Below are 12,813 nucleotides of genomic sequence, written 5' to 3' on the forward strand. Positions count from 1 at the left end.
GTGTATTGAGTTTGGCACGTCTTGAATTGTACTTTTGGGAAAATATTTATTCTAAGCCAATAACTTTAATACTAATCTATTTCAATATTAATATGGATGTTCAAATTAAAATTTTCACTATATTCATACAAAATTCAACAAAATATAAAAAGTATTGTGGTATATAAATAATAATAATAATAATAATTTCAGATTTATTTAGAAATTATGTTTCTTGTCATTCATTTTGATACTTTAAAAAGAATTTATTGAAACGATTAAATCTATATTTCTGACATTTATTGACATGCAGATTTTATATTCTATTCACATTAACAATAATATTTATGATTCTATTAAGGGGAGTGAATTTTAGGAGTCTTGCAATTGTTAATCCCTTTCTAATATTTTTGCTCCAATTTCCTCTCGAATTTTCCTTCATATTTGTTTGATGTTTGAAGACGTACATCATTGTTAGCCATTCTTTCGAGGGGAACTCTAGTTCAAAAGCTTTAAATGATGGTGTGAAAATTGTTGTTATTGTTAGCAACTCCAACTTAAAGAGAACTGAGTTTTAAGCTATTTTTTGCAACTTCAATATTTAGAGACCGAGAACTACAAATAAACGATTTTTCTATGGAGAGACCGAGAAATGGAAAAAAGAGTATGAATGGAAAACTTTACCCACAAACTCTACAATTAAACTTCAAAAGGAAAAAACGTTTGGAGTTGGATCACCATTGGATTCCCAAATGGAATAAAATCAAAATAGTAATAACTCTTGAAGGAAGAAGATGATTTTCCTTTAATTAATTTTGCTTAGTTGTCGTCTTCTAATTCGAATCGCCATAGCCACCACAGGCCACACCCATAGCCATATCCCAACTCCTACTTTCTTGTGTATCGTGCATAACAGAACGCAGGGCAGTGATGAATCGCCAACCGCTATGATGGAGATTTTTCTAATTAATTATCATAAACAACCATTTTTATTTTGCCACCCCATTTCCTATCAATCGACCCCACGTTATCATTCCCATTTCTCACCTCCTGCGCTGTGTTTTGTCCCACCCATTTCTCCCAATTCCCTTTTAGAGGCAACCCCATTTCGTTTTGATTATCTAATTTTGCTTATTTTCTTTAAGCACGCAGAACCCAGGGAGATTTCTGTTTCTGGGCATTGATGGGTCGGTGGAATGACAAACTTGTTGCCTTTATCAACAATAGATGGTTGGTTTTTGTTGCTGCAATATGGCTTCAATCTTGGGCTGGAATTGGATATCTTTTTGGAAGTATATCGCCGATAATCAAAACCAATTTGAGTTACAATCAGAGACAAATTTCTCGTCTTGGTGTCGCTAAGGATCTTGGCGATAGCGTTGGCTTTTTGGCTGCAACGTTAACGGAGATATTGCCCTTTTGGGGAAGTCTCTTGGTCGGTGCTATCCATAACTTTGTTGGGTATGGTTGGGTTTGGCTCATCGTCACTGGTCGAGCTCCCGTTTTGCCTCTCTGGGCTGTAAGTTTTTTGCTCTTTATCTTTTAATGCTCTCTATTTGAGTTTTGATCTTTGTCTTTAGATGTTTCTAATAACATATCCATATTCAAATCTTGATTGAATGGCTTCTGATTAAGATGTTTTGCTTTTGCGAACTAATTTCAAAAGTTGCATAGTGATTAGCGGTCAACGAGTTGGAATCTGTTGTTGGCTTCAAAAGTGAATCTGGGGATGGGGAGATGATTCTTTCGTGGTTAGCCTTAATGAGGATAGTTAGATTAAAGATAGTTTGCTACTTGTCTTAGAATTTTCTCAGAATGGTTAGTCTAAGTTGTGTTGTAGCAAAATGCAGCGGGATTCAGATTAACTGTTTGATAATTTGTTTCTACGACTATAGAAGCATTTTTATGGAATATTTCATGGATGCAGAACTGTTTGTTGTGGATAGTACTTTACAAACAGATCTGCTGAATATATAGTTTGGTTGAGGCTATTGAAAAGTCCTTTTGGAAGTTCCAGAATCAATCCTTCCCAACCTGTTCATTAAGATTGGTAAAATGCATCATCTTCTAGCCTTTTTACTCTATAGTCAAAGGAAATGAGGGGTGAGATGCACGAATGGCTGTAACCAAACCACTCTAACCAATTAAAGTTTGAAGAACAAACTGTTGAGCTATTTTCTTCTTTTACCATTTTTGTTTAGTTAAGTATGGATACCATTTTGCAGATGTGCGCTCTTGTATTTATTGGAACGAATGGGGAGACATACTTCAATACAGTTTCTTTGGTTTCTTGTGTACAAAACTTCCCGAAAAGCAGAGGCCCTGTGGTCGGGATTCTGAAAGGCTTTGCTGGTTTAAGTGGTGCTATTTTGACTCAGACATATGCAATCTTCCATTCTCCTGAATCAGCCAATCTTATATTTATGGTTGCAGTAGGCCCTGCACTGGTGGCTATTGGTGTGATGTTTTTTATCAGACCTGTTGCCGGTCATCGACAAGTAAGGCCGTCCGATGGCATGAGCTTTACTAGTGTTTATGGTGTCTGCCTCCTTTTGGCTGCATATTTGATGGGAGTCATGCTTATTGAGGATCTTGTTACCTTGAGCCCCATTGTGATAACCATATTTACTGTGGTTATGTTTGTCATCCTTCTTACGCCCTTTTTTATTCCCGTGTCATTGACTCTTAGCTCGGAGGCAACAACATATGCTGAGCAAGAGGCTCTCTTGCCACCGTCTGAGAAAGAGGAACCTGCTAGAACTGAGCCAGATGGTAATGAAGTGATATTTAGTGAGGTGGAAGATGAAAAATCCGAGGGAGAGGACTTACTTCCTGCATCAGAGAGACAAAAACGCATTGCTCAGTTGCAAGCAAAACTATTGCAAGCAGCCGCAGAAGGAGCAGTAAGAGTCAAGAGGAGGAAGGGTCCACGTCGAGGGGAAGACTTCACTTTGGGTCAAGCTTTAATCAAAGCAGACTTTTGGCTTATATTTTCCTCCCATCTTCTTGGTTCTGGAACTGGATTGACCGTGATCGATAACCTCGGACAGATGAGCCAGTCTTTAGGTTACGATAATACACATATCTTTGTATCCCTGATCAGCATATGGAACTTTCTCGGCCGTGTGGGTGGTGGATATCTATCTGAGATTGTTGTGAGGTACAAAAGTTTGTTTTAGTTGTCTGAACGCCAGTAAATAAAACTTTTGTTCAATTATATCTTACTGTCATTTTCTTCAACAGAGATTTTGCTTATCCAAGACCCATAGCAATGACGATTGCGCAAGTCCTTATGATATTTGGACATGTCTTCATCGGTATGGGATGGCCCGGGGCAATGTACATTGGCACTCTCATAACGGGGCTCGGGTACGGGGCTCACTGGGCCATTGTACCTGCTACTGCCTCCGAATTGTTTGGGTTGAAAAAGTTTGGCGCTTTGTACAACTTCATCACTCTCTCAACTCCTATGGGATCTTTGGTATTTTCTGGCTTAATCGCGAGCAGTATATATGATAGTGAAGCCGAGAAGCAAGCTCGTAATCATCTCACACAGTTCCAAAGCTCCTCGTCATTTTGGTTCACCAGACTTTACACAGAGGGACCGCACAAGTGCGAGGGCGCCATATGCTTCTTTTTAACTTGTATGATAATGGGTGGATTCTGCGCGATTGCAGCGATATTAAGTTTAATTTTGGTGCACCGGACAAAGGGTGTTTACCACAACCTCTATGGAAAATCTCGTACATCAACACTTTCATAGAGTGGTTTCAAGTCTCATATCAATTGTGCTACCGTTTTGCGTGTTCGTTATTTAGAGATCGAGTTGAATTTTTTGCTCGGATGATGGACTTTGAAAGAAGCATTTTCCAAGAGCCAAGGACTCGAAATCGACTTGCTTTCACTGTTACAATTCACCCTTTTTTGGTATGAAGAAGCTTTTTTGCCTGTGTGTTGGAGAATGAAGTTGGGTGGAAGAAGATCATACATACACCTTCATGTCCAATCTTCCACCGGAAAGAAAAAAATTGTATGAAATATAATTGTTGTGAAATATTTGATATTTAAGATTCACCATTATTGATCATTGAATAAAAAGAAAATGTATGCTATTTATTTATTTTATTTTATATTTTTTTGTTGTATTCTCTCTTTAGATAGTCATGGATAGGCTTTGTATAATTGTGATTTTTTCAATATTTATTGGAGAACCATATATAATATATATATATATATATATATATATATATATTTTGTTGTTGTAATATACTTTAATAGAATTTCTAATAACATAATTTTCAGCTGAGGTGGGTAGAAGCAATTGGAAGTTTTGGAGTTGAAATTTTTATGATTTGAATGATAAAAATGAGAAAGGGTCGTTGAAGAAACATAATATAATATATGTTCTCTTTAATTAATATGAATATGAATGAAGATGCTTTTAAAATGTCCATATCCATAGAAATATGGAAGTTGAAGTTTTTATTTTATGAAAATTTTGATATAAATGGGAATGGGACCATTATAGAAATTAGATTCAAAAGAAGTAATATAAGTAAATATATATTAATCTTTTAAATTTTTTATAAATATAGCAAAATCTATCTGGTTTTTGAGTGATAAACTTTTATGGTTGATAGATTTTGCTATATTTGCAATTTCTTTTAAAATGTTGTTATATACTTAATTATTATTCATAAAATTACCACTAATTATAATTACTCTTATAAAATAAAAAAATGGGTGTTATGAGTTTTTTTTTTTTTTTGTGAATATTTTTATGATTGGATGAAATTTTCTAATAAAAATTTTCAAATTAGTAAAAAAACAATTCATTATTTTCAAATAAATATAGTTGTTTAATTAATTTTGGTTGTTAAGTAATGTAGTTGAATACAACAATGCATGAATGAGTATTAATAAAGAATGTGGGGTTGGGGGAAAGACAATGTTGAAAACGTGAGGCTTTCTTTTTGGGTAATTGGGTCCAAGTTGTTTATTATTGCATATTTTTCAAGTAGTTGAAGGATACCATCACATGTGATTATAAATGAAGGATTATTAGAAAATAAAAACATGTATAGATTTGTATATAAGTAAGGTAAATCAATAGATGATTATTATTTTGATGTTTTCTAATTAATTATATATGTTAAGAAAAAACTAGTTTTATATTTTGGCTTTTTCTTTAGACAAACATGTGATTTCCAAAGAAGATGTTACACATAATTGTCATATCTAATTAATTTAAAACAGATCTATAATGTTTGCATTTTTTTAAATATGTTTATTTTTCTCCTTCAAACTTTAACAATAATTACTAGTTAAACAATGGATTAGAACAATTTAACCTAATCCTACTTTTGAGTTCTAATTCATTAGAAGATGTTACAAATATCATAAGTGGTTCAAAATTTAATAAATTTACACCATTACATATATAGTTCATAAAACACATGATTGGAAAAACAAATGTAAAAAGGTTCATAGATGAGTAATGAGAAGCGTAATTATTAAACTCTTGGTATAGGTTTCTTTAGGGTTTAGGCAATGCCCAAAGTAGTGGTCTATAATACTTTTGATTGGTTATATATAGTTAAAAGTTACATCTTTAGAGTTTTCAAGATATAAGACCTAAAGTACTTTACAAATAGGTTTAAACTCACACAACATATCAAGAAATAGGCATAGAAAAACACAGATTCCAAAAAAAGATGTCAAATGTCTCAATGTTTAAATCGACCCTAGCTAAGCAAATGAATATAACAATTGCAAAATAATCAATGAGCCATGTTCAAATTGCCCCTTGGCCAATCTCAAGCACCAAACATATCCTTGGACACTATTGTCGTCATATGTAAAAACGTAGCTAAAGGTGAGACACTTGATTACTTCTTTTTGAGCATTTAAGTATATAATTACGTCAAATTAGTACAAATGTCTCTTAAACAAGCCAACTCATAGTACATTGATACCATATCAAAGAGTACACAGGCAGAGATCAAGATTATTATAAGAACCATATTGAAGTCCAACAAGGACGAGATTCAAGTGCCAATTTAACAAACTAAATTAACTTACAAATCCAAGAATACTTCAATCATCTTGTTTAGGTATGGATCGAGATCAAAAAGTTCATGTGGCTAAACTAAACAAACAACATAAATTAATTAGTTATTTATATCATATCATTGTTTATTTTTTGTTCAAACAAATTCCATGCAAAGGACAAGCAATTGAAAGTTATATATATATAAATTAAAGGCCACAATATTAACGTATACTTCTCTGTGTTGATATATAACATGTATTAGGAATTAAAGGCAGTGCAATCCCTTCGAATTTCACCATCATTACCGGTCTTAACCCCAACTCGACCTAACTTGGTCATGGCTGTGATAAACGCTGCATTAAACTCTGCTCCATTGGTGGCAAAACTACTAACTGTTGGTTGTGATTCAGACTCGGTAAACAGAATCTGATCGGAAGTGAATAAGCCTTTGCCAGAGATGAGGTTTTGATAATAAACGTTGTCAAAGGTCTGAGGAGTTATAGGGTCCATGTTGATGGCCACACTGGGATCCACATTCTGCGGACAAGCATCCATTAGCTGCCGTGCGTACTCGGGGTCCAACGATGGGTCCGTTGGAGAAGAAGGTGAAAATGAGTAAAGGCGATTTGCGAAACGGTCACAGTGGGAGAATCCCTGGGTGTGGGCTCCAGAAAGGGCGATCATATCGATTAGGGTTAGGTTGTGGGCGGCAAACATGTTTGTTAGTTGGTTCAGATCGAAGAATGGTTCTGGTAGGTTTCCTGCCACTCGAGATGCTTGAGAAATAAGCCCATCTCTACGTCCAAGTTCCACACTATATTGTGGACCTCCTGCCTGAAACACAAGAACAATGACTTTTAGATATTTGTATTGATATAAACAAAATATCAAATCAACATATTTTAAACAACATTTCAAATATAGGACGATGCATGTTACTTGTTACCTACCAAGTTAACAACATCTCTAGTTGCAAGAGCCAAGATGTCAGCACAAGAAACGAGACCAGGACAAACATTTTCAACAGCTTGCTTTGCTTTAACAACGGTGTCAAATCCATCTCCCGCTAATGAAAGATTGTCTTTTGCATCTTTCTCTGCATCTCCATTTAGAGAAGCTATCAACACTGAAGCATCGCATCCCTACACACATTCCATTCAAAAGAAAACAAAGTAAAATTCAAATTACTGTTATCGACCTCTTTACTATATCAACTATCTGAAAACTAGTTTGTACTTCAAAGAAAACCCCCCAACCCTCAATCAAATGTGTGAAAATGTGGAGTGAGATGAAAGATAACCAAAGGTGCAAGTTTTTCAACATATATAGTTATACATAAAAGTAAGAAGTTTGTTCTTATTTGGTTAGCTCCAACTCCTCCAAGTCAAATTGTTTAGGTACTTTACTAAATAAGTTGGTTTCTGACTAAAATTTCTTCTCTTTTGCTAAATAAGTTGGTATCACTAAAATTTCTTCTCTTTTGCTCAATTTACTTGATTATGAACCACACCAATATTCTAATATTAAAAAAAAAACTAACCATACTTTCAAAGTCGTACAAAGTTCAAACTTTCAAACAATTGTTTATATAATTTTGTATCACGAAAAAGAATCAAACTCTCCTTTTTGTTCACTGACATAAATGAAAACAAATTTATAACGTGAACAAAGAGAATATGATATCTTGATAGTACTACGAAAAAAAACTTTGATTTAGAAACAGATATAGACATTTTATGTGAAAAACATCATTTACATTAGGATATATCTCGCCTAAAATTTAATTTTTAAAAAGCATCAATAAGAAGAAAGAAGAAGAAGTAATACCTCGACAAAGCAATCATGGAAGAAGAGTCTCAAAGTTGCGGGAATTGTAACAAAAGTTTGAGCAAATTTGGTTTGAACAGATTGCGTAACGATTTGCTCTAAGTTTGGGCAATTTGAGCCATAGAAATTTTCAACTAATTGCGCCTCCCCTCTCTTCACCGTCCCCGTCGCCGCCCACGCAACAACCACTGCTAAAACCAAACCTTTCCAAAGAAACCTCAATCCCATTTTTCCTTAATAATCTATATACAGTTTGTTTACTTCGGCAATTATTATATATATGGATTGCCTATTTATTCAAAACTTAATATGGGATTTGGGTGAAGAAAAGTATGGAAGAAGAAGAAGAAACGATGGCTTTTTCTTATTTTTCCAATGAGAAAGTAAGTAAATCAACATGACGTTTGAGTTGTTGGGGTCAATTGAGAATTGGTATTAGGTTAATAATAAGGATAATCAAATTTACAATTGGGATGACTCGGTTTGTTTATCACTTGGTTAGTTATTCAAAATCATTAGGAGACTTGTGATCGTGTGTTACTTTCGTTCGGTTGTGGTGTTCTTATATCTCTAGCAAATGAGTTTTGTGTAATAATATACTAACGAGTCTAAAGCTACTAATTTTTGTGGAGAAGATACAATTTTACATTAGAAAATGATTTTTTTTTAAAATTTGTTAATTTAGTTGAGGGAAGGGTCTTAAATACGGTTGTTGTAATTCGTCATGTTTAGTGCAAGTGAAATATATATGTGTCCTTGTGGTGTGAATAAATGATTAGTGCAAGTGAAATATATATGTAATTCGCCATGAGCATGTTATTTGTTGTCGTCAGTCGACAAAAGCTTCTCTTGTAAAGACTTAACGGAAGACTATAGCCTTGACATATTTTTCGTTTAAGTCTTAAATTTACAATAATATTATTTGTTTTTAAACATAACTCTTTTTTTAAAAAAAAAAAAGAAACAAAGCATTCCTTGTGACGTATTAAAATTAAAATGATTAATTTGTTATTATTGTTATTATTAAAAGTAAAATTTTTTAAAAAAAATATTTATTATCGTTTTACATTCTCATAACCCTTCTTTAACCTATACAAATTTAAGAGAAAAAGGTTAGAATATAGAAAATCTCTTTATTTCAATGATTAATTTTCTTCTTTTTACTCACTCTTTATCTTATAATTTCTATTAGATTGTTTAAATTTAACATTATTCTAATATTGTAAGTTGGATTTCCATTATTTTTATACTAATTTTGTCAAGAAAATGTTCCATTTTTCCTCAAAGAAAAGTCTGCTTTATATTATTGAAGAATCATTCATTCACACGTGAAATTGAAATTTTAATTTGTTTTTATTGATTTACTAAATAACATACACTATTCCTTTCCTTCCAAGGATGGATGAAAATGATATTATTATTATATATTATTCAAGTTTTGTGCTCATGAAGCCTATATTAATTTTCTCAATTGAAACTAAAGTCAATGTTAGAAGTGGTAAGAAATAGAAAATTTTGATCATATATATATATATATATATTACAATTTAATTTACTACCCACCCAACTTGGGATATACCAAATATTCAAAACACTTACTATTAAGAAATCAATACCCACTAACAAACTTCTTCCCTACTTATAATATATATTGTTTGTTTAATCATATATAATGTTAAATTTTCAAAAAAAAAATGAAAAAAACATTTTAATAGCTTCTTGTTTTCCATAGAATATCAATCAAACAAATAAATTACCCAAAATTTAAAGTTTGATCTAAGTCTAATATGAACTCAATCTAAGTCCAACGCCTAAAGTTAGTATCAATTGGCTAGCATATTTAGTAGCAAAAGTAAGTACCACTGTCGATTAATTTGTTCGTTTGATGACGATTGACAATGTTTAAAAAACTTTCAATTTTTTTTATTGGATCTTTCTTATTGAACCCCTAAAAGGACAAATTTGAGAACAAAGTATTTAAAATTAAAGTCTCCCACGTAACTTCTTAAATTTGAAATCAATAAGTTATCCAACTGCTCCATAATATATATATATATATGTTCAACCAATGTTGTTTTCAAGTCTTCATTAATTTAATCTGAAGCTGTTAGTTTACAGAGTACTTGTGTTGTTTTGGCCCCTTTACAAACATATATTCCATTTTGTATATTAATATATTCTTGTGGAATTGTGTGGCCAATTAAATAAAATGTTTGTCATCTCCAACTATTTAATTATATACGTGGATTATATTCAACCTTCTATCATATCAACAACAAACAAAATTACATGTTTTGTTTAACTTCAACATAAATTCCCTTGATTTTGAATTTCTAGTGGCAAGAAAAAAAAATTAACTTTAGATTAGTTTTGGTTGTTTAGAAACTCTATTTTTGTTTGATCATCTTGAAGTCTAGTACTCTATTCACAATTAATAAAATCTAAGTTTTAGAGGTGAAATAATTTTTATTAGATAGATGAAAGTAGCATTGAGAAAGTGTCGTACTTAAAAATTGTTTAACATTCATTATCACTACGATTAGGTTGTGCGATATAAGTATACAACATGGTAATTAGTTAAGTAACAAATTAATTTGAGAGTATTTGATGGTAATGAGTGGGTTTATAAAGTAATTGACAAAGAAAGGCATAGCAAAGCTTAGGTTCCCCAGGATGATTAGAAAGAATCAATTGAAAGCAGTACAATCTCTTCTTATCTCTCCAGCCTTCCCCGTCTTAACCCCCACTCTCCCAAGCTTCCTCATAGCCTTCACAAACGCCCCATTAAACTTCCCCTTGTTATTCGCAAACCCCACCACCCTCCCCTTCGACGCCGAGTTCGTGAACAGAACCTCATCTGATCTAAACAATCCTTTTCCCTCCACCAGATTTCTGTAATATGCATTGTCGAAACTGTCCGGAGTAGTCGGATCCAGCTTCACCACCACCCCTGGATCTACATTCCGAGGGCACGCTTGCTTCAGCTCTTCTGCGTAACCAGGGTTTAGCGACGGATCTACACCCGAATCAGAGAAGAGTCGGTCCGAGAACCGGTTACAGTGGGAGGCGCCGATTGTGTGGGCGCCCGAGAGGGCGATCATGTCGGTTTGGGAGAGCCCGTGTTTCGCGAACATGGAGGTCAGTGAGTTTAGGTCGAAATTTGGGGATGGTAAATTGCCGTCGACGCGTGAGGCTTTCGAGATTAAACCGTCGCGACGTCCTAATTCGACGTTGAAATTTGGGCCTCCGGCCTGTGGAGATGGGAATTGGGTTTAATTTTGGATTTAATTGAAACTGTACGTGACCATGCATGAATATGATGGAGAGACTTACGAGGACGACGACGTCTCTGGCGGCGAGAGCCAGAATGTCGGCGCAAGAGACTCGACCGGGGCATGCGGCTTCGACGGCTTGCTTAGCCTTGACGACGGTGTCGAAGCCATCTCCGGCGAGGGAAAGGTTATCTTGAGCGTCCTTCTCGGCGTCTCCGGTTGGCGATGCAATCATGACGGAAGCATCACATCCCTCCCGCCACCAGGAAACCCAACCAATTCATAATATCCATAAATTTAATAAATCTAACCCTAAATAATGAGTAAAACAAACAAACAAACAAAACCAAAACAATTCTTTCCAAAGAAATTAATATAATAAGAATAGAGAAATCATAACATATAACATAAATTATAAAACAACATAGTATAATCTATAGTTGGATGAAATAAAAAATCAAGGTCAAATTTGATTTAAAAAAATTATTTTATCTCAATATACTAAAACCAATACCAAAAATGATTTCTAATCTTTTAAAAATAGAGGGAACTTATGATTAACCTAAAAAATGTTTAAAACAAGTAGCCAACCATTTACTAAAATGAGAAAGAATTAGTTATATAGAAGTAGAAGACACTAAACATTTTCTCACTTTTAGGATGGTTAAACTATATATATTAAGAAGTATATGATATATAGAGTTATGAATACCTCAACAAAGCAATCATGGAAGAAGAGACGGAGAGTAGCAGAGATGGTAATGATAGTTTGAGAGAACTTGTTTCGAACAGCTTGTGTCACAATTTGTTCCACGTTTGGACAAGTCGACTTATAAAAGTTTTTCACCAACTGCCCTTCACCTATTTCTACAAAAATCCCCATTAAAATGATGAACACCAAAAACCAACGCATTCTTCTTCTTCTTCTTCCTCCTCCAAATTCATCCATATTTTCCACTCTCTCTCTATTCTTTTTTATACCCATTACCATTTCACTCACCCATTTATTCCAAGTCCTAATGTACTCGTTTCAGCTTACGTGTCCCATTCTTTTTGTAATTTGTCAACTTCGGCCATATCCACGTCATAATTTTTTATATTACATGTAATTAATAATACCGCCACCTCATAACACCTTCCTCTGGCTTACGCTAATATATGATTTGATTTCAACCCTATCCACCTCCCGATCCTACTTGGCCTTCTTATACACAATCCAATCATATTGACGCTACACAATCTAACAAAACAACATACATCGAGAATTTTTTTAATTTATTTTTAAGAATTCCAAGACTAAAAATATCATTTTAAAAATTTATAGACTAAAAGTAGGTTGATTGTTATAAAAGGATCAAATACATATATTCATCCAAAATTAAAACTAGAAGAGGTAATTTGTTGTGGATTTTATTTCAATTTCATTTATACATGATTTTTTATTTCCAACTCCGATTAGGAAAGCAAGTAGTTCTCTTATAATATAATATTAATTGTTTGTTATTATGAAGATGGATATGATACAAATTAATTAAGTCATATGTTTCTTTCATTTTCTTAAAATAACTTGTGGCATTGCTTTCTTCATCCAATATTTTATCAAATACTCTGCAAAGTCTTCACAATGAAAATAATATAATTTGTGTGTTAACCTCAATCTCTCTCTTTCTTACGATGTTTGAT

General features: G+C 33.5%; 3 protein-coding genes across 4 annotated transcripts; 1 reads left to right on the forward strand and 2 right to left on the reverse strand.

Annotated features, from left to right (window-relative positions):
• The first annotated feature begins 826 nt into the window (after positions 1-826).
• Positions 827-4,109, forward strand: LOC101211655 (protein NUCLEAR FUSION DEFECTIVE 4). 2 transcript variants are annotated; one of them, XM_011651654.2, is made up of 3 exons: positions 827-1,498; positions 2,205-3,139; positions 3,223-4,109. In XM_011651654.2, exons 1-3 carry the CDS (start codon positions 1,163-1,165, stop codon positions 3,740-3,742), a joined length of 1,791 nt encoding a protein of 596 aa, XP_011649956.1. In that variant the 5' UTR covers positions 827-1,162; the 3' UTR covers positions 3,743-4,109. The 2 variants fall into 2 exon arrangements, with proteins under 2 accessions (XP_011649956.1, XP_031737124.1); XM_031881264.1 differs by lacking the exon at positions 827-1,498 and adding an exon at positions 1,901-2,029.
• Positions 4,110-5,439: 1,330 nt separating this feature from the next.
• Positions 5,440-8,141, reverse strand: LOC101213580 (peroxidase 51). The gene is made up of 3 exons (XM_004138748.3): positions 7,859-8,141; positions 6,982-7,173; positions 5,440-6,865 (listed from the first exon to the last, which is right to left on the reverse strand). Exons 1-3 carry the CDS (start codon positions 8,084-8,086, stop codon positions 6,290-6,292), a joined length of 996 nt encoding a protein of 331 aa, XP_004138796.1. The 5' UTR covers positions 8,087-8,141; the 3' UTR covers positions 5,440-6,289.
• Positions 8,142-10,361: 2,220 nt separating this feature from the next.
• Positions 10,362-12,087, reverse strand: LOC101213343 (peroxidase 55). The gene is made up of 3 exons (XM_011651657.2): positions 11,843-12,087; positions 11,192-11,383; positions 10,362-11,109 (listed from the first exon to the last, which is right to left on the reverse strand). Exons 1-3 carry the CDS (start codon positions 12,077-12,079, stop codon positions 10,546-10,548), a joined length of 993 nt encoding a protein of 330 aa, XP_011649959.2. The 5' UTR covers positions 12,080-12,087; the 3' UTR covers positions 10,362-10,545.
• Positions 12,088-12,813: the final 726 nt, after the last annotated feature.

This window comes from Cucumis sativus, chromosome 2 (genome assembly GCF_000004075.3).
Source record: "Cucumis sativus cultivar 9930 chromosome 2, Cucumber_9930_V3, whole genome shotgun sequence".
NCBI classification, from domain to species: Eukaryota; Viridiplantae; Streptophyta; class Magnoliopsida; order Cucurbitales; family Cucurbitaceae; genus Cucumis; species Cucumis sativus.